The 21757-nt window shown below is 36.1% G+C and overlaps 1 protein-coding gene across 1 annotated transcript in view; it reads left to right on the top strand.

Moving 5' to 3' along the window:
- Nucleotides 1–870: 870 nt before the first annotated feature.
- parp8 (poly (ADP-ribose) polymerase family, member 8) overlaps nt 871–21757 on the top strand; it is a 38173-nt gene continuing 17286 nt past the window's right edge. The window contains exons 1-9 of the mRNA XM_077231318.1: nt 871–1663; nt 2188–2242; nt 13033–13070; nt 15154–15243; nt 17155–17225; nt 17337–17405; nt 19370–19464; nt 21467–21527; nt 21654–21744. Of these exons, the coding sequence (XP_077087433.1) occupies nt 1573–1663; nt 2188–2242; nt 13033–13070; nt 15154–15243; nt 17155–17225; nt 17337–17405; nt 19370–19464; nt 21467–21527; nt 21654–21744 (661 nt within the window). The 5' untranslated portion in view covers nt 871–1572. The remainder of the gene's footprint in view (nt 1664–2187; nt 2243–13032; nt 13071–15153; nt 15244–17154; nt 17226–17336; nt 17406–19369; nt 19465–21466; nt 21528–21653; nt 21745–21757) is intronic.

The raw sequence follows: 21757 nt of genomic DNA, 5'->3' as shown, positions 1-21757 counted from the left end.
CATTCTTAAGATGAAGAGGTAACTGAGGAAATATTCTACACCTCACATGAACACTATCATCAGATGAAACTTTAGACATAACGTTAGGTTAAAAAATCTTAAGTGCTATTTTCTTCTCTTTTCACTTTATATAAATTATACAATATGGGTAGGTCTAAATCTGGGTGATTACTTATCATCATATCGTCCAGTCCTAAACCTTGTTTTTTGGCAGTGTTTATTTAAAAACATCCACTTATGCAAAATTACGATGGTAAATATTTCAGTGATGAGTTGTCAATGCAATATAGCAATATAGGGTACGATTTAACCCCTAAATTCAGCAAATTGACAAAAAATGATAACTGCAAATCCACCTTTCGCTGGACTCCAGTTGTTTTTGTGAATTGCAGTCATCCGCATTTGCTTCTATGCTCTGTAGGTTTCGGCATACTGTAAAAATACAATTGCATAATGGTATATGGATTCATTCCGATATCTTTCATAACAGTTGAGAATCCTCTTTATACAAAGTTTGTTTAAAAAAAATCTTGAAACCTATTTTTTTTTTATTAATGAGTGAAAAGAAAAAAATCCCATTGTTTTTGCCTATACATGTAATTTCATGTTTTTTTTGTTTGTTTTTTTAACAACTGAGTAGCTACTGGTGTCCGCTACAGAGGATTAATACAAAAAATAAAAAATACTAAATTTACAAAACATTTTTTCTGGTTCTCAAGTTTATTCTCAAGGATATTCAAGTCTGATGTTCTGCCAAATAATGCTAGGCTACCTATCAGATTGTGCTACCAACACTATATTTGTGGTGACAAAGTCTGATGCATAAGTTACTATTTTTAGTAGGCTAATGTTGACCTGTTATCATATTTTGAATCAGAACGGTGTTGCTACAACAGCGTTGCTAGTGTGATATTGCTCAGAAATCAGTCTCCGTATTAATTGCTTATTCGTAAATAACAGCTTTTTATTCCACGGCTAATACCGCATTTCTTCTCAATCCGAAGCCTGTAACTTAATGCTGAGCATATCCAGGGTGCTGGACAGTCAGCAGAGTGGGCGCGTGGGGAGAAAAACACGTCCATGACATCATCCGCCTTGTTGTGATTCCCGATATCCCACAGGGTTCATCTCGTGGATGCAGTCACAGGATTCCCACACTGATTTCCCCCGTGTGCAACTTCAGCTCCTCGGTAACGGTCTGATGCTGCTCACGCTCGCGTTGTTTTTACTTTAAGACTTGCGATATCTTTTTGCGTTCCTCGGCTTGGCTTTCGACATCGCCATTGTTGGGTTCAGCAGAGTTATGAGAAGGACGGCTGAGAGATGCTTCCGGTGTAAAAGTGATATCTTTATGAAAGCTGTCGCGAGGAAGAGCTGTCCGCTGTGCTCATGCGATCGAGGCTATTGTTAGACGAGATGAAACGGTGTCGGTTGGCGTGACACACCTGGGATTGTTACAACAGACCTCCAAGCACGTATTTCTACCCCACATCCATCGTGTCTGCAAGCGGAAAGGATTCGTTTGTTTCGCCGAACATTAGTTAGAGAAGCCATTCTAGTGTATGTTATTTCATGGGGATGTGTTCAAGGCAAGAGAGGATTCAAAAAGACGTCGACATCGTAATTCAAAGGTGTAAGGCAGAGAAAGACTGCCTGTTTTCTGGTGAGTTTCCATTGTCTCTTATTAAGAGTGCCGTTTTAAACAATTGCCATAGATTTGCTCAACACAATTGACAGGCTGTCAGCCTCACCGCTGATGGCTTTATATCCTTCACATAAAAGCCCGATATGTTCAAAAACACGTATGTAGCTAATGTGCTCCAGCGTCCGAAATTTAACCTTTCCTGGACATTATAAATTATGCAATAATCAACTGCAACCGAGGGCCTAGCAAAAACGTGAGCTAATCTGCTTTTATCATCATAATAAAATCATTAACATGCCTGTCAGGTGTTGCTTTGTGATGTGAATGATTTTTCAATTAGCCCACGCATTAATATCGTGGACCATCACACATTTATTAGGTCTCAATTTGATTCTCGTAAATTCATTGTCAGTGGACATTCCCCGTTGATGTTGCTATGGCGACTAACCTTACACTTGTTGAAAGGGACTTTTTTTGTGGTCCAGTGTTTTATTGCTCACACACACCAAGTTTGTGTCATCTTAATTGTCTCTTTGTTTCAGACTTTAGATTCTCTGACTCCACCTTCACGTTCACCTACATAAAAGGACATAAAAGGTAAATATAACATGGACAGCTACTATCAATGTAAACAACTGCTGTACAATCACTCGCCTGCTGGGTTTATGTTTTTAGTTGTTTGTTTTTTATAAGTATATTTGTAAGTACTCTTTACAAAAAAACATACTGTCATCATTTTATCCCCCATGTGTTGTCCAGATCCTGACTTTCTGGTTTCTGTGGAAAACAAAAGAAGCTGTTAGGCGGAATAACTCAATACCCATCCACTTTCATTTTGTGAAAAAAAAAAGAAAAAAAAAATTTGCTGTGAGAGGAGAGTGAAGTTGTCATCCTGCCTAACATCTCATTTGTGCTATACTGAAGAAAGTTATACAGGTTTAGAACAACATGAGGGTGAGAAAACGATGAACTTTCATTTTTGGGGGGGATTGAAATAAGCCTTTAAAGGGATAGTTCACCCAAAAATAAAAAAATAATATCATCATTTATTTACCCTCAAGTTCCAAACCTGTATGAGTTTCTTTCTTCTGTTGAACAAAAAAATATATTTTGAAGAATGTTGGTTCGACCAGACAGTTGACGGTAACCATTGACTTCCATAGTATTTTTTCAGTCAATGGCTACCGTCAACTGTCTGGTTACCAACATTCTTCAAAATATCTTCTTTTGTGTTCAACAGAAGAAAGAAACTCATACAGGTTTGGAACTTGAGGGTGAATAAATGATGATATTATTTTTTTATTTTTGGGTGAACTATCCCTTTAATAGGTGTCTCGGTCGTGATGAGCAAGGTCTAAATTGGACTGAGCATGTTGTAGTCAGTTCAGTAGAGGTTCATGTACGATATGTTCTCTTTTCACCTTATACCCCGTCAATAAGGACAAAAACCTAATTTCCATGGTTTCTTCTCACTTTTATAGTGGTCAGCACTCAGTACTGCTATGAAATCCCGTGCATTGATAAATATGTACAACCTTTAGAAGCATGCATTCTCTTAGCTGCACTGTGATTAACAATAGATTGTATTTACATATAATTAATTACCCTGTACTGTGTCATTGACATCGACATTGACAAATCACTTTTACAGTGATGAATAGGCAGCTATTTTTAGCTGCTATTCCTCATGTAAAAAGAATAAACTCATTATTTTATGCTAGAAATCATCCTGGAGCACAAAGAAACTTTCTTTTTTTGTTCACAATGCCTTTTAAAAGGAAAACACTAAGAATCTGAGTATGCCCTTTTCTCATCGCTCCATTGATCATGAATGCCAGTGTGTTCAACTGTGGTTGGTTTATATTTACATGTCACTCTCCAGGGCTCACACTTTTTTTGTGTAATGATTTAGCTGAAAGCTGTGTAGATTTGGTGGATGGTCTTTGATGTCAAGTTTAAATATGGAGATATTTGATATGTAGCTTGCTGTCTTGTTTGGACAACCAAAACTGATTATGTGTTGTAGAATGTCATTTCCTTAATAATCTTAACTGGTATTGACGTAAGACACTATTGCTTTGTGATTGCTTTATTTGTTTTTGAAAATGTTTGTTTTTATGAACAAAAGTTTTATCTCTTTTACTTTCTTGAATTTAAGAATCAGTTTGCGGAAGTTCATGATACTTTCAGTTAGGGGTGGTTTTGGGTTAGTCTGTGTTTGACGTCAAGTGGGCACGTTTCGTCTTACCCACTCTAGTGTCTAATGCACAATGCACAAACATGAGAAGAACACCATTGTTCTAGTTCTTGAAAGGGCAGTCTTTCCAAACTATTGACCTGTTTACTACAAACCCTCAACTATACCAACATATTATTTAGACTTTTCCACCAGATTGAAATGAGAGATGGACAGCAGTTTTTCTTTGGCAAAATGAGGCTTGAGTTGCAACCTCATTTAACAATGAAGTCAGATGAGATACCAGACTGAAATTTTAGCTTGAGGCCATTTGATGAGCAATATCTCCAAAGCTACTGGTATAGTGCTTCCCTCCCTATAGTCATTCAAATTTTATGATAAATATGCTAATTAAAAAACGAGTTGTCCAGGAAAGTACTTTTGGCTCACTGAAGCATTACCAGTACCGATAAGAACTGAAGGTCCTCGAAGATTAATGAAAGTCGAGTGGTGGATCTCGTCTTCTCAATAATTGTCTTAATATAAAGTCTTCAAGTTTCAATAACTGTTGGTTGAAAGTGGTTGGTTGTTTTATAGTTGTTCGTGATTTGTTATTTTTTTTTACGTGTTTTACAACACCAAATGCAAACGTTTAATGAATGTACATGTATTTGTCAATTATTCAAAATATTATTTATTTTTACTTCTTTATCACATACGTTCACCTATATTTATTTATTTGTGCACATGCAGTAAATTTGTAACACTGCTCACTGTAATCCATTTAGGTGTCCTGAATTTAAAACGGGGAGTTCCTTGTCATTTTTATGTTTGAAATTGTCACTCTTGTTCTTAGAGGAGGTGCCTTGTATTACAAGCAGGAAATGAGCTGACAGGCTCTCTATGAAAAATCATTGCACATTGCCTTATAGAGGAAGTAGCACATTTCCTGTTTGTAGAGCTGCAATCTGCACTCAACATCTTTCACTGATGGATCCACGTTTCCTTGTAATGTAGATATGGCCTCATATTTCGCACCTTTTTTTGTATTTTCTTCACAGAAAACAAGGTAGCTCTAATATCTGGTATGCCAGATAACCCCGATATGTGATACAACAAACTATTCAAAGATGGATATTTGCGCGGCAATCACTTTTGTTTGATGTTACCAAACTTCTAAATAGGTATAAGATATTTCACACAGTGTAAAGAACAGACAAGCCCATAATCCCAGAGATGCAGTAGTTTCTCATGAATAATCCATCATCATGGCCGAGATCAACACAAATTTTGTTTGAATTTCATCATCTTGGTAAAACTGAATTTGCATAATTACCATGAGGGCTAACTTGTGACAAGCTCTAATTCAAACAAATGTTGTTGCATTAGATGCAGATACTGGCTGACCACTGGAAATAAACGGAGTGATTTGGCATATATTAAAAAGATGTAAACCATTAATTCAGGGAGTAGATGAGGAAATTCATTAATATTTTCAGAATCAGAATCAAAATCAGAAAGAGCTTTATTGCCAAGTGTGCTTGCACACACAAGGAATTTTCCTTGGTACTGAGGCTTCCAGTGCACATATACAAATACAGATACAACAAGTAATAGTAATACAAATAGTAATACAAATTCTACAAATAAAATTATAAAAAATATGAAAATACTATAAAAATATATGGTCACAGTTGGGTTTTGTCAGAATAAACATTTACAGATTTACAGATAAGATCTGACTAACATGGTGTTCTGTATTGCAGAAAGTGAAAGCATCAAAAGCAGAAATAGTTTGCATGCACAAACTACGTTGGGTTTTTGTAACGCTTTTTATGGCAGTTTAAGGTTATATAAACCACAGCATCTGTCTAAGTGCAGACTTCACAGTTACAAACTAAGCCAGATACGTTAATATTTGCTTAAAAAATGTCCGTTTGGGTGTTTATGTATAAGGTCAACCACATAAAATACATAGACTATAAGAGTGCTAATGTTGGTATAGTAGTACTAAATAGTTTAAAGGGGTGTTAAAACACGATTTCACTTTTCTAACTTTAGCTAGTGTGTAATGTTGCTGTTTGAGCATAAACAACATCTGCAAAGTTACAGCGCTCAAAGTTCAAAGCAAAGGAAGATATTTGCTTTTAAAGAAATAAATTTCTAAGGACTACAGAAAACGACTGGTAGGGACTACACGACATTCCTCCAGGGTTGTCGACATAACTAACCCCAATAAACCCCTCCTCCGAGTATACTAAAGGGGTGTTTTACCACCCCTTTAATTCAATTGTATGCAACTGATGCTTACATGCTGCTCTCTACCATTAGCTGCCCAGCTTTTGGCTTTCATTCTGTAGGTGTGTGCTGCTAGGCTACTGGTGACAACTTTGAACTGTATGTCAACAGGACACTTATAGCATCATGCTGCACCCTAATTTCATTACACATATGTCTAGTTGCAGTTATTATCTTGTGGCAGTACTACTTGCATATGACCTCTATGCAAACCACAAGGGAAAGATTCTCTCAGTATGATAGGCAGTTGAAAAATTATTATAGATGCACTGCTGAGACCTGCCCATTGGGTTTTGCTCTCCTATGTTGGGCCATCCACATGTAGAGGTTGTTTGCTTTCACTGAAGTCAATGCATTTATACACAGTAATGCTTTGTTTCTCTTTTGGAGAACAAGTTTCAGGTGTAGAAGCTTCTGTCTTGGCATGTGACCCCATTTGTCAGCGATTTATAACGCTGTTCTTTCATCTTTCTTTACCCCAGAATCAAGCCAACCAGGGCAGGAGATACCAGATGCTAGCTGTAGCCTAACTACCTTGCCATTTTGGATTTAGATAATTGGTGGTCTGTTCCCTGAAAATCTGTACATTTGAAATTACAAATGGACATTTACTACCTTAAAGCACTATTTGGACCCTTAAAATTACTTTCATTGATGTATCCCAAAGTACTTAGGTTGTTTCCTACCTAGGCTCATTGGAAAAATGTGCCTCTACCTACAGTACATGTTTGCAGAACTCATACCTATTACAAACAATTCACTGCAGTTTCTAGCTGAAATAAACACCAGTGGCAATAAAACACTTTTCAAAAAATTATGATAACCGGGGCAGTTTATCGATTCATAAAGACTTTTTGCACGGTTACTTGCACAATACTATGTTATGACCTCAAAACACTTTTACCATTGGGCATGAATTGTAAACTAATAAAAAAAATTATGTTTGCTCCATTTGTATGGAAAAAAAAAAATTTCCGAACTGCCGCAAATACAACAAAGAACTTAAGACTTTGCCAGATTCATGTTCATCTATTTCGGATATAAACTGAACACTCCTTTAGCGCAATTCACTGGACATACTGTATGACTGTGAAACATGCAATAATAAATGTAATATTCTTTTACGTATGACATCCGCCCCCCCCCAAATGAGCCTGGGTTGGTTGTTTCAGTCATAAATACAAATATATATATTTTTTACTTGAATAAAAAGTTAATTTAGATGTTACCACATTTCTTTGGTTACTTGACAAAACATTGTTATATTTTTGCAGAAGTTCAGTTGTAGAAACCGATGTAAAACTGATTTGGCAGTAAAAATAAATTTGATAAATTTTTAGATTAAAAAAAAGAAGACATTAAATATTTGGGCAAATATGCATTTTTAGGCCTGTGAATATTAAGAAGACTTTGTGTAATGGAGCATAAGCATGAACCTCATACACCCGAATTGAACATGCATTTTTTTTGCATAGTCATAGGCATTTTGCAGATGGTTTTCTGCTTGAGAAAAGCATGTTCATGTGACCAAAGAAAAAAAAAAGGCATCATGCATAACACAATCCAAGTCATTTTTAAACAATACCAGGTGTCATTGTGAATAATGCTTTCTGTGAGTGGCACCATTCTGTGTGAGACCCCAGGAGGGGTTTCACTTCCTCTGAATCAATCTCTCTTCTCAGTGTTGGCATCACATAATTCCTTATGGGCTAGTAGCTTTCTGTGCCAGTAGTAGTCTCTTAAAAATAAAGGTGCCAGGAAGAACCAAAAAGGGGGTTTCACAGCGATGCCATAGAAGAACCTTTTTTGTTTCCCCAAAGAACCTTTCACTGAAAGGTTCCTTGAAGAACCTATTTTTTCTTAGTGCTATAAAGAACCTTTTTCGGAACTGCAAAGAACCCTTCTCAAAGGTTCTTTAAAGAACCTGTAACAGTTCTTCATGTCACTTTATTAGGTTCTTTGTAGAACCATTTATGAAAAGGTTTTTTGACACCCATAGTAAACAAACATACAAAGAAAATGCAGGAATAAAAATTATTTTATTTTTATGGCCTATGGCCAAATGTATTCATTTCATGAATCAGACAAACATTTCATTATACATTTAATTTCAATGAATCAGACGTTTTAATTTAAAACGTGAAGACAGCAGAAACACTAAAATAAACCAGATATCAGCAGAAAACAGACTCAACAAATAAACCAGACTCTACAATAATAAACAGTCCACTGCAAATGAAAACTGCAACTTAAAGTATTAAAGAGATAGTTGGAAGGATGGAGAGAACATGGTTAACAATGCCTGGTTTCTGTTTCGCTTATAATTAAAGGGATAGCACACCCAAAAATGAAAATAATCATCATTTACTCACCCCCAAGTTGTTCAAAACCTGCACACAATTCTTTCTTCTGTTGAACACAACAGATATTTTGAAGAATGTTGGTAACCAGACAGTTGATGGCTGCTGGTGAGTAAATGATGATAATTTTCATTTTTGGGTGAGCCATCCCTTGTAAAATCCCATTGTAAGAGAAATAGCAGAAGACAGAACTGTACTACATGGAATTATAAACTCTCTTCACACAAATAGGGACTGGTCCACTCCTTTAAAAACAAAAGCCTCAAAAAACAACAATGTCTTTCTCAGGCACTTTGGGTAGGCGACATTATAGATTTGATACATCGAGTAGAGCAGGCTAACACCCAGGGAAACGTCAATGCTCCTCATCTTCAACCATGTCCTCTCCATCCATCCTAATGGAAACACTGCCACTGGCTAAAGGGTTCCCATTCTCGCAGTCCTTTAGGACGATGGCTGGGGTTGGGTTTGGAGGATCCTGTGAAAACAAACACACAGTATTTTATGGTGATTTTTTTTTATATATTTTTTTTTGTTTTAACAATATTATATCTAATAAGAGCATACTTGGGGCCTATGGTTTCAATGTACTTATTGTGTTGATGTTGTATTGTAAAACACTTTAGCTGCTATTGTGTGATTCGGCTAAGAGGTCTTTAGGAATATTAATATTAATTACAGCTGTAATTACATGCAGGTATTTTTAAAATATTAAGTACAATGAAATCAACAAATTTTGGTGTTGAGCTGAGAGGGTTGTGGTCTGTTGCTCTTTCACATATCTTTCAATGCAGGTTTATATTGTTTCAACAATTTTTGCCTGACCCCTGGGGGCTCCGTATATTTCTGATAATATTTGTGGAGAAACATTACACTGTTTTAATTCAGAATCCTAACCATACATTGTACTAATTAAAAGAAATTTATTAAATTAGGTCAAATAAAAAAATAACACAAAAGGTCAATGAATCCGTACCAGAAGTGATAGCAGCTAAAGAATAATCCTCCACCAAATTGCCAGTAATCAGCTGGATACTTGGCGAATCTGAAGGGGGGAAAGAAGAAATTATTCAATGAAAAGTCCTTAAACAGTTTTTTTTAACCATTCCTTTAAACAATCTTAAAATTGATTTAAATTGTTAAAACGTTTGCCATTATAACATTCACACAACATGAACTGAGTAATGTCATCTTTGAGACTGTTATTACATGATTAAAAATGTAAACATACACTTAAACCATGGCAATCCCATCAGAAATGTGTATAATAGCAAGGGAAGCACACACAAAAAAAAGCCAATAGGTAACTTACACCAAAATCAAACCATCAAATAATTTTACCTGCAGCAGCATTTATCCTATTATGACACGTCTGAGGGTCTTTCCCTTAATGGTTTCCAGTGATTAAAGAAAGGACTGATGACGGTGACATGAATCCCCTTTCAGTGCCCCACTTCAGCAGAAAAAAAGACAAAAAGTTACCCAGACTTTCTATCATTAATGTTAAATGTCTTACTTTAAAGATGAAAATCATACTTAATACTATACATTAATCCCAGTGTAGGATTTTGAACAGTGGGTAAAATTAGCTTACTGTAGTTGGTGAATGGGTCTTTCTGTTGGGTGTTCTCCCCCGATAAAAATCTTATTCCAATGCTTGATCTAAAAAATATAATAATAATGTAAACAAATATATTTTCAATATAGTTATTAGTGTTTGAAGAGGTTATGTAAACATACTTCTAACGAATAAATGACGTTTTTTTTTACCTCTTATGCGTTTGAGTTTTAAACTAACGTTAGCTGACAACATTAAACACGTTACCAACAACAAAACACAGCAATGTCAGATGGTACTAACATTACATTGAAATACGTGCTAATATCGCTACGCTAATGGTGAAGCAGTACAAAAACACACACAGAGATAACTTATTTATCTTATGAGGTTGCAGTAACGTTAGCACTAAGCCTATGACCGTTACCCGTGTCCCTAAACGTTAGAAAAAATGTTTTCTTACCTGATATCGCCAGTATTCCTCTGTTCACATTCCAGCTTTGTTCTTCATTGACATATCAAAATTCGCTCAAAATGTAGGAATTCAACAGGCAGATATAAAATAATCCAGGTCTGACCGAGTAATCAACGCAAGCAGCAGCAGTTTACCGACCGAGAGTAACGGACGTATTTTCAAACTTAAAATAGGCGCGCAGAGCTGCTCACATTCTCATTGGACAGTTTCCTGGAAGACAGACAGATTAACCAATCATGCTCAAAGTAAAACGGCAAAACAACCAATAACAATAGTTTGCGCGAATTAACATAGCGGTGTATTATGTTTTATTTGCAGTCTGTATTATTATTTAATTACATGACCGTGTATAATCATAATCAATCAATAATCAAATTACATGACAGTGTATGAATACAAATGTAATAATGCAATGTAAACTGTTAGGCATGCAGACAAAATTGTAAATTCACACAAAATCACACAAGGTAAAAGGTTTCTGCTGCACGTACACTCTTGAGGCTGAAACTATTATTGTTAATTAATGATAATAATTATATTTTAACATATACATTGAAGAGCTGTTATGATCAAAAAATCATTAAATGCAAATTGCTACATGCACGTGAGCTTCTATTTTGACGGAAACTGCAGTCCAGCTTTTATTTAGGCGGAAAACAAGTTAACAAACTCATCTCATTGCAGATCTAGTAAAAAAAATGCTGTAATAATCAATTAACACTTCAAATCTTTTTGTGGCGGTCAGTGCAGAGATTGTGGTACGCCGCCACAAATAAATCATTGTATGGGACACAAATTTACTCCAACAATGTGAGGTCACATGAGATGGTGAAGAACCATTTTACAATCTAAAGTACCTCTTGGCGCTACAAAGAACCTTTTGTGCAGTGGAAAGGTTCCTTGGATGTAAAAGGTTCTTCATGGAACCATATACCCCAACAAAGAACCTTTGAAGAACCTTTATTTTTAAGACTGTATATGGTAAGTTATTTACCATGATTTTAATGGTATGTACCTGTATAAGGTCATTGACTCCATTAATTCCTTAATATATTTTCTCACATTTGTGCAATGGTGCGAACAAACACAAGCACATAAAGGTCTCCTGCATATTATATTTTCACAGTTGCCAGATCAGCCTATATCGAAGTAATTAGTATGATTTTGGTAGTTTCAGGCTGATCACTATAAGGCTTTTTAGTAAGCCACTTAATTTCCACATTAATTCAAGGTACTTTACAGGAGACCGTGTCCTGTTGTCAATGCTGTTCTTTGCAAGCTTATTTACTTGATTGCGTGAAATGGAGACTACACTTTCCTTAATTACCTCTTACTTAAGTGTTTAGATTAGCTGTATTCAAGACATGTGGGCAGCACCCTTCTGGGAAGTGATAGTCTCTTTGTTTGCAGAATCTCTTTTTTCACTTGGAATTTATATATTCCATCTGCTCATTTCTGTCAGGCACCTTTGTGTAACTGTGAGAGGATTTTTTAGACTTTTTTTTTTTTAATTGCAGTTTTGCTTCTATTTAAAGTTTCCGGTGTCAACACTAGATGGGTTTTCTGTCTTAGTTGACAGCATTACATTTCTGCACTGCACCAAAACATTATTTATTTATTTTTTTGTAGCTGACCAATTATTTTAATATTTCATAAGCCTTTATGTGAACAGTTTAGATTGTGAGCTATCAAGTAGACGGGGGGTATTGGATTTGTGTTTCTGTGAGCGATGGACAGGTGCAGTGGGATCCCAACATTTCGTAAAATGTTAAAGCTTGTGGAATTCATGCAGGTTGAGTGCTGCTGTCATTAAAGCAAAAGAGGGATGAAATTACGGTCCATTGTCTATTTGTCTCATACGGAAGTCACTTTCATACCAAGCAACATTACATTGGAGAACACAGCAAATCCTCCTGGCAAACCTTGACCCATTGCAAAACCTGTGTGGGGATATTTTTCATCCTCGTGTGAAATTCCCATTCGTGTAGATTTCGTCTGTTAAAATTGTATGGTAAATGTATATTAATTTTACATGCTAATAATATAATTTGTAACAAAACAATGTATTAAATAAATAGCCTATTAAAATAGAAAGTGACCCAAAACCCCAAAATAGCATTTTCTCTGGTGGTCTCCAATGATTTTGTGACTCTGTATATAAAAAATTAGAAATGTTTGGTCAGACTTTGTACTTTTCAGTTATTTGCAGAGTCTGTTGCAGTATTTCTGAGTCAGGTACAATAAATGAAATGACGACTTTATTACGCTGAGATTGAAACGGGTACAAAAAAAGAACGAAAAACATCTGGTTTTAAGTGTACTAGTGTAGCTCCAGTAGGTGTCTGTCACAATATGTGTGAACTTAATATTCAAACTGTTTCTGCATGTTGATTCAGTGTGATGTGTCAGCTACCATACGGTATGTGCATGAATATGTCTGAGAACCAGTATAATGAAGTACAGTGTTACATATCCTGTCTAATGTTTATATTTGTGTTTTGTTTTTTGTTGTTGTTGCAGGGTGTCCTACTCCGTTCATGTCTCTGATGATTATCCAGGTATTGCACAAACAAAGTAATGGATTATTTGATAAATAGATAAATGATACCCCCAAACTCTCACCAGTCATCCTATTCCATTATGGACCTATTACTAACACCATAATAAACACTATTACTACTGCTTGCTTGGGATTTTGAAAAATTCCTAACCCTAGGGATATTCAAATTTGTTCATGCTGGAACATCAGTGCTTTAGACAAATGATTCTTCAAAGTGGGCAGATAGTTCCAAGAAATGCCATAGCCTTTAAAGAAGGATGGACATTGGCCATGTCCTGGGACCAGAATATCATAGGCCCTGTTTACCCCTGGTATTAAGATGCGTTTTGTTAGATCGGATCAAAAGTAGATGAGGCAGACACATACGTGTTTACACCTGGTGTTGTAATCAGTCTCTTTTGTCCACTTTCGACCACTTATGTCCTGATTTCCTCGAGGGGAGGTTCTATGGGTGGGTAAATGTATGGGCTTTTTCAGATCTTTCGACCTAATGGACGAAATAAGCTGGTGCAGTTTACATATGAACGCGACTGGAGACGACGGAAAAACATGCAGAGAGCAGCTTTCGTTTCTGCTCTAATTTCCGCAAAGATCATGACGAATGCGGTGGGTGCGTTAGAATCAGGAATTGTGCGAGAATGCATTAGGTCAGTAGGCGTAGAGCAGGCGTTCTTTTGTGGCTGTTGGAATGCATTCAACCACATGAGCGTCTACACTACGTAAGCAATCCTGTTGAATGCGTTTTCGACTACCTCTAGAAGTGGTTGAAAGTGGACAAGCTCAAAACGCTTTAGACCCCGTTTACACCTGTATTTAGCTTCATCCACTTGTGATCCGATCAACCAAAATGCATCTAATACCATGTGTAAACTGGCCATGTGTAAAATATAAAAAAATGTTAAAAATGTAATTTACTCAGTATATAACTGGTCTGATAGGAAAGATGACACTGGATCTACTCAGTACTGGAAACTGATACCACTGATAAAAATAAACCAGCTGAACTGCATTATTCTCAGCTTTAGTGTGATGAAGTGCTCTACCGCAGCTGCTTTATACTCCTAAGACGTTTCCCATTGTCTCTTTTCCATCACATAATTATAATGGCACAGTACATTCAAGTGAGCAACTGTGTTTGTTTTCATTATCTTATCAGCCTTAATGACAGAACACAATGTTAAAGCTCAGTGGGTTTTATGGGTATTGTGATTACACTGGATTTTTACTTTTAGGTAGCTGGTTTTGAGCAGTTGCCTAGTGCAATCTATATTCAGTTTGACTTAGCCTACTAATTTCATTTTGTTGTGAAGCTATGGCATTGCTCTTAGTCTAAGATTGACATTTGATGTTTTGATACAACACACAAGAGTTGTCCCCAAAATCTAAAGCCTAAAAGCCCTTTTTGAAGGATTTAGTCAAACCTGATTCACAGCATAATCGCAGAGAGTCAGCTTTGCATAAGAATGAGGAATTTGCTTGGCACAATTTTAGCCAAAAATTGCCAAAGGAAAGTGTTAACCTGAAAATAGTGGATTGTCCTGAAACTGTAGAAAAAGCACACAGCTCAATTCACTCTCATTTGGAGCTATTCTTTTAATTATGTATAAGCTGCAGTTTGGTTTTTGTTACCACTCATTGGTAGGTTGATTACATTGTTAGTTCTTCTTCAGGTCTTCAGATTTCTTGGTGTATCTATAGCACCTGCTGGTAACACTTTACAGTAAGGTTTCATTAGTTAACATTAATTAACTACTTTAGTTAACATGAACTAAAAATGAACAGTACTTCTACAGCATGTATTAATATTAGTTAATGTTAATACATGTTAGAACATTTACTAATATGTTGTGGAAATCAAATGTTGTATTGAAATCAAATGTTAACATTAGTTGATACACTGTGAATTATCATGAACAAACAATGAAAAGCTGGATTTTTATTAACTAACATTAACAAAGATTAATAAATACAGTAACAAATGTATTGCTTATTGTTAGTTTGTTAGTTATTACATTAACTAACGTTAACTAATGAAACCTTATTGTAAAGTGTTACCCACCTGTTTGTCTTTTTCATTTCAGATAACACCTATGTGTCTAACTCTGAAAACGATGATGAAGTGTTAGTCACCAGGGATCCAATACCAGTAATTTTCAATAGAATTGCAACAGGTAAGATACCTTATCATCTAATAGTGAATCATAAAACGGCTGCAGCTACAGAAAACCAATGAAAAAGTTGAACGAACAGACATTTTAAAGACACGCCTAAGGGGAAAGGAAACCAGCAGTCTTTTAGATTCAGAGTGTACTTCACAGAAATATTTCAGTGGTTTTCAACTTTGGTCAAGGCCCTTTTGGCTGAATATTTTTGCTCCAACCCTGAACTAGCGCCCATGCCATGATTCCACCACCTACTACATATTCAGATTTTTTGGAGTTAGCTCAGAGTTTGATCCTTTATGGCTGCCAATAATGAGGGTCATTAGACCGATCATTACAAAAAAAGTACTGTGGCAGTAGCATAGTATAGTGATGGTGTCAGATGGTGTCACTATGACACTTTGATAATATGGTGGTACTGAATGATCACCATATGGCATTTTACATTGGACTCAAAGCCACCTCAACTATAGCCATGGTACACACTAACAATACCGTTCAAATTTGTAGGGTCTGTATAATTTTATTTTTTTGAAAGAAGTTTCTGATGCATGTATTTGATTTTGATAAGAATTATAGTAAAAACAGTAATATTTTGAAATATATTACATATTTAAAATAGCTGCGTTTAACAGTTTTAATCTCCATTTTTAAAAATATATTTCTATTTTTAATAATTTAATGCTTCCTTGCTGAATAAATTATTGACAGTATTTATATAAAAATTTTTTTTAAAGGTGCAGTGTGTACTTTTTAGCGACATCTAGCGGTTCGGTTGCGAGTTGCACTAAGGGCTCAGCCCACTGCTCACCCCTCCCTTTCGAAGAAGCTACGGTGGCTAAAACGAGACAAACATATCGTCGTCTGAGACAGCAGAGAATAGCCAGAGTAAGCCAAGAGTGTGTAACATTGTCACTGTTTCTGTACCACAGTCCATTATAAACCACATCATGGATAAAGTTTACAAAGCCATAGTCAGGTGAGGATCAAGGGTCTTAATATATAATATAATAATAGTAATCAGCTGATTGTCTCACAAACGTAACCAGCACATTTCTCCCCACATAGCAATCCCATAATACAGTGAGGGAGAGGAACCACATGAAACTATGCAACTATGTATTTTTTCTAACAGGGTAGTAAAAGTTTAGCTGTTACTGTGGCTGAGGGGTTACTGTGGCTGAGCTGGCGTAAAGCCTTGTTTAAACTCGACGCGTCCGCATGAGCCCAAAGGTGCGCGCGGAAAAAATGACATGATTGTAACAGCGCGCGCGCCTCCGCATCCCCTAGACACCATTTACTACACACAATAGGCTTTTTTCTCTGATTTTGAAAACAGTCCAACATTTTAAGTCTTGACATCTTCTTACACAGTACATTACAACTAATGAGCCTATTCATTATGCTGATCTCTGCACAATTTGTCCGTTTTAAAATGTTTTCTGACTCCGACCACTGCATAAATGCATACATTTTTACTCAGAGTCATAAAGAAATTCAAGTACCACTACAGTGGTCAAGACGTCACGGTTGTCTTAACAGTTTTTAACAGTATTTTAGGAAGTATGTTATCCCAGCTTTTGGAGATTTGTGATTCTGAGCAGAGATTATTCTAAAATCGTAGGTTTTTGTGGTTTGGAATTGTAGTGGAATTAACAAAAACAACTAGCCTTGTAGTAAGATCTACAGTAATTTAGTTTAAACAATTGTTTTGCTGTCACCATGCACATCATACGATCTGCACAGGTTAGGAAGTTAGATGAGTGTGTTGGTTGGATATTCTGGACATGATCAGGCCTGTCACAGAAATTATGCCATTAATGGTCTTTTTCATAAAAACTGAATATTGTTTATTGTTCCATCTGACATTCTTAGTTCACAATATCATGTCATACTCACACATCTGTTCATTTACTTTAGAAATACGCATAAATAATGATGGCACCAGCTGTCTGTCTATTAAATCAAAACTTCAAACTGAAAAAAACTCGGTAAGACTGTATTTTTTTTTAACCTTTATTATAAAATATGTTTTAATTTCAAATTTCAGGAACACCAATGAATCACTTGTATTGTGACTTATGCTTTTGAAATCTCTCCAGTGCCATTATGCTATAGAGGAGGATTCAGAGGGTGACAATGATTCTGAGGAGTTCTACTATGTTGGACAGGTACGTTCAGCTGAGTTACTACATCTTATGTACATAACACTTCTATCTGTGTATTATATGTGGTCTTATCCACTAACCACCCACAATTCAGCTTTGCCATCTCAGGAATAAATTACTTTATTTATTTATTTATTTATTTATTTATTTATCAAATATATGTATTGAACATTTTCCAACTTAAATGGGGGGTGTTTGGGATTGGCAGACGACAGAAATAATAATGAGCACATTTATCCTAGGCCATTTAAGGGTAAAAAAAAAACAGGTAATCAGGTATACACCACTGGTATAGCTTAATATTAGGCAAATCCATTCCTCCCATCGAACCCTGGTAGTTGTAGTGCAGAGAATTTCAGCCTTGGTTTGCTCTAGCTCGAGAGAAAGGAACTGAGCCAGTTAAAAAAAAATTAAATATTAAAATAGAAAAGTTATTTTAAATTGTAATAATATTTCACAATTTTGTTGCCATCAAAAGGCAAAATTTCAGAGTAAGTTTTTAAGTTTCTGAGTTGGAGATAAACAAGGTCCTGTTTCCCATGTGAACCTCAACTTCACATTCTCACTGCAACTAAACTTCCTAAGGTCTTACACCTTTAAAACAAGCTTCAAACCTGCAGCACCTCAGGCTTAAGACTTTTCATTTCATGGTAAATTTACTTAAAGTAGTTTGCAGCTCATATAAAAAACGTTTTGACTCTCTTTAACTGTCAATGATAGTCCTTCACTCTTCTGAGAATGTTTCCATCATGAGAATGAATGTTAGTTTGCACACACAGCTTGTGCTTAAATTAATCATGTGACAAATGACCATCCACTGGAGCAAATCCATAAAGCTGGAGTCAGTGAGTGAGCTTTGTGGCCTGTGAGGACCAGTCCGGAGGTGATGAAGATTCATGCACTAATATGCATGTGTCTGGCAGTGAATGCTTGCTGGCTCTTGCTCACTGTAATGTGGCAATTTTGCAATACTTTGCTGTTCTGATGATCTCAAAGCCTTCGGGAGACTCTTCCATGCCACATGCTGGCATATTCTCTCTGAACTTCAGAACACCCGGTGAATTTTCTTGATCTCTGTTGTGCAGAATATCTAAAAAGACTAAACGTCATTAATCATTTATATCCACCAAACTAAAGCATGATCAACGTACATAATATTGGCCATATTTCTTTCATTTTTATGTAAAGACCCATATATTTCAGGCTTAATAATGGCAGGTTTCCCTACAAAATTTACTTTAGTTTAGAGTCTTCCATTGGTTGGACAAACAGATAGTCCCGTCCCCAATCTCACACCATTGGTTGAGTTGGTGTTACTGTGATGAGCAAGTCGATGCTCAAACAAGCAGGTCAATACTTTTTAGATATTCAAAGAAAACAAATAAATAATACTCCACTTTTAAGATACTTAGTAGTTAAGGGCAGCTATTCTAAACCTGTCATTCATATATTGCCTGTTCAGAATCACATACCTGTTAATCATGTTAACTTTTTGCAGCATATCCACCAACTAGGTTTGAATAAATATTATGATTACCCTTGGATCTCTTGAGAAATAGGGTCTTTTAATCAGTTCAGTGATGTATTAGAAAAAAGGATCAAGGAAAATTAGACTATTTGATTTTTATCTCTGATTAGTTTTAAGTCATTTTGTTTCACAAGAAATCCAGACAGTTGATTTAGGACAGTCTAAAGAGACTGATCCTATAATAGAGTAATCTAAGTGTATGATGTGTATTGATTGTTAAGAGAGTGCAGAGCCATAGTCATCAATAGTGATTGATGTCTAGAAGCTTGTTTGAAGTGTTCTGGATCTTATGCTGATTAAAAACTCACTCGCCTCAAGGTAGAAAAAATCATGAGCGGAGAAGTGCTGTTTATTAATTTTTGAATAAATACTCAGGTGCTGCTGGCTGTAACCCTGGGTTCTGTGCATCACCCTTTGACCTGTGTGTTTATGTGGCTAGGTCAATTATGATGGAGAGCTTCACAAACACCCCCAGCTGGAGGCTGATTTGGCAGCCGTGAGGGACTTATATGGCCATCATGCAGTATCTCTCAGGTAACTGGCCATTCATTTTTTTTTCTTGATGTTGATGTGAGAACTGAAAACTTTTGCAAATTAAACTTGGGTTTAAAAAAACAATTCAGTGTAAAGTGGCATTATGTCAGTAAATGTGCAAACATGTCATCAGCTCTCAGAAAAAAAAATGTGGAATTGTGACTTAGTTCCTGAACTCTCCTCCACCACCAGTGAAGTGTTTTATGGGAAACGACACTTTGAGCAATCGTTCTTTAGTTTTCTGGCACAGTTAACCCACTCAAGGTCGTCCTCTGCCTGAACCAGGTCCCATAACCCTCAGGTGGCCATTTCTCCAATCTGTCATTTGGGGAAATGCTCTGTGATCAACTGAAGGACGGTCTGTGATAGTCTGAGCGGATTCTGTGTGATTCCAGGGCTGTAATGATGTAATTATTGCTGTGGTGTTTATCCTGACGTAGAGGCTTGCTTTTACCTAATCTGCTCCGCAATCAGCAAATTTATACCAAGAAATAGGCTAACACATTTGAAACTGATGCTGTTAAGAATGCTGTGGACAACAGCATAACATGTACGTATGCTCGTGTTTGTGCTTAATAACTCGGATGAAAAAAGAACTCATGATAGATTGTCAACACGAACGTGATTCACCCCGCAAAATCTGCCTGTCTGAATGGTGTTTCATGCGGCGACAGCTATTAAAAGCTTCGTCCTTGAAAGTTTATCTTGTCAAGCTGCTTTTGATAACAGCAGACCGTCAAATGAAAGAACAGCAATAAAGACTCTATTCATAGCAGCAGAAGTGTGCGTTTTATATCCTGTCTAGTGTGTGATCCTTGGGATGCATTTGCCCTGAGTCATGGACAGAAAACCGTTTTGAGTATTTATTCAGTGTTCTGCTTGAAAAATGACCTGGGCAGTTTTTTGCCGCAGTCTCTATGAGTGGGTTCAGTGAGGCCTCTTTTAATAATACCAGCCAGGACACATCCCACTAAATGCTTTTGCCTATTCGTTGAAGTAGAATTAATTTAAAATGCAAAACTGCTTTTATGGTCATCTTATACCGTGTTTGGTAAAACACTTCTTCAATTATTCCTTAAAGTTGCTTTGAATTTCTTTTACCTTAGTAAATGTGTAATTTTGTGTGTTTACATTTGTCTGAACATGAGTGTGTGTTTATATGCTGTATGCAAGCTGTTGCATAGACAGATCAAAGAGGATTATTATTTTCTCTAACCTCTTGCTTTTGAGGCACAGCGGCTGCATTTGGGAGTGAGGTATAACCATGGTAACAGTTAGCCCAGAGCAACGCTACAAACTCATCACAATGGTTTTATGAGAAATAAATGCTTTGAGAGAAGCGCAGTAGCAGAGCTGCAGTATCAAACTGCATCCCTTCAACATCAAGTGTACCTGCGTACTCATTTAAGAAATGCATTCATCTGGTTTTATATTTTATTCTGCAATCTTTCTTAATAAATCTTTTTCTAACATTAAATAAAAATGTAATGAATGATAACAACATGCTTTATTCCCAAGAAAACAAAGTTATTTTCAATAAAATGTAATTACTTGCTCTTCATCTGAGATGACTTTCCTTTTTCCACAAACGTCAGGGTATTGGATGATGACCAGTAGCCAAATTGCTTAGAAAATTTGCATTCAACCTCCTTGATAAAAAACAGTCATGTCTTATTTTGCTTTCTTTGTCCCAACCTATTTAAAACTGTGCAAATGACAGTTTGTGTCAATTTTTCCAGCAAAATGTTTTGTAACCCGTCTGTATAAACGAAGATAACCGCTTAATCATGTCTAAATTTGTTGTGAATTCCATTCAAATCCCTAAAAGCTTTGTCAACAACATATTTGGCTGAGTGATATATTCTTTTAATTTTCTAATTTCATTTCTTAATGAATATGTACTATACAATCTGATGTAGACAAAGATTATAATCTCACTAGCTTAAATAATTTTGTCCAAAATGAAAATAGGAATTGTATTTTTTCCCCTTTCAAAATATAGGGAATATGGTGCAATTGATGATGTGGACATCGACCTACACATTGATGTCACTTTCCTCGATGTAAGTGTTATTGTTCAGTGTCTTGTTAAAGATGAATGACGATGACCATATATTATTTATTTATATATTTATTTTTGTGTGTGTCTGATATTCTATGTGAAACTGAAATGCTGCATTTGTTCATAGGAGGAGATTGCACTTGCCTGGGATGTGATCCGGAGTGAACCTGTTATTGTGCGGCTTCACTGCTCCCTCACACAATATCTGAATGGACCAGGTTAGAATACACA

The sequence above is a fragment of the Siphateles boraxobius genome, unplaced genomic scaffold (assembly GCF_051911475.1).
Source record: "Siphateles boraxobius isolate OS27281-9 unplaced genomic scaffold, OSU_SipBor_1 16, whole genome shotgun sequence".
Classification (NCBI taxonomy): Eukaryota; Metazoa; Chordata; class Actinopteri; order Cypriniformes; family Leuciscidae; genus Siphateles; species Siphateles boraxobius.
The sequence above is the reverse complement of the archived record's forward strand: the minus strand, read 5'-3'. Positions and strand labels throughout refer to the sequence as shown.